Below are 728 nucleotides of genomic sequence, written 5' to 3' on the forward strand. Positions count from 1 at the left end.
GGGCTCAGTTCCGACAGACGGGTACCAGCGGGCTCTCACGCGCTCTTCTCTTTTAGGTATTCAGTGGAATCACACTTACAAAATTTGGAGGGATTGTGGTGTTGGCTTTTGCCAAATCTCAGATTTTCCAGATCTTTTACTTCAGGATGTATTTGGCCATGGTCCTGCTGGGCGCCACGCACGGGTTGATATTCCTCCCGGTCTTGCTCAGTTACATAGGTGAGCGTTCTTAGTCTTAACAGGGGCAGGAGGCGGGGAGCGTGTTACTAGGGGGAAAGCTACCCTAAGGCATCCTTCCGTGCTGGTGGGCATCTGACAAGGAACACGGGGTAAAAAAAATTCCGAGAGGCGAGAGGAGCAGTCTGCTGGCTGATGACCGGCCAGCTGGTGCAGTCTCGCTGCTCGCCCTGCCTGCGCAGGGGGTCCAGGGCACACCTTGAAGCAGTCTGCGGAGCAGCAGGCCCACGCCCGCCTCGCGGGAGCAGCGTGGGCCCTTGCTGCCCGCACGGTGGGACTGTCCTCGTCAGCGGACGACGTCTGTGGCCACTGCCACTAAGTGACCGCGGCTCCCAGAACACGGCTGCGGCCTTGATTTATGACTTGTGCTGGACTAGAAGGCTGAGAAGAGGGGCTTGCTTTCCTCTCTGGGGCAGAGAAACTGGCCCCGTGAGTCTCTGAGCTACACCTTGGCTCCCGCAGTGACTGAAGAGTATTCTTTTCCCCCACAG

General features: G+C 58.0%; 1 protein-coding gene across 3 annotated transcripts in view; it reads left to right on the plus strand.

Annotated features, from left to right (window-relative positions):
• The window catches only part of NPC1 (NPC intracellular cholesterol transporter 1), a 50527-nt gene that overhangs the window by 48987 nt on the left and 812 nt on the right, over nucleotides 1-728 (plus strand). For all 3 annotated transcript variants that reach the window (XM_070049760.1, XM_070049761.1, NM_001082071.1), the window contains 1 exon segment: nucleotides 57-219. In XM_070049760.1, the coding sequence (XP_069905861.1) occupies nucleotides 57-219 (163 nt within the window).

The sequence above is a fragment of the Oryctolagus cuniculus genome, chromosome 10 (genome assembly GCF_964237555.1).
Source record: "Oryctolagus cuniculus chromosome 10, mOryCun1.1, whole genome shotgun sequence".
Taxonomy (NCBI): domain Eukaryota; kingdom Metazoa; phylum Chordata; class Mammalia; order Lagomorpha; family Leporidae; genus Oryctolagus; species Oryctolagus cuniculus.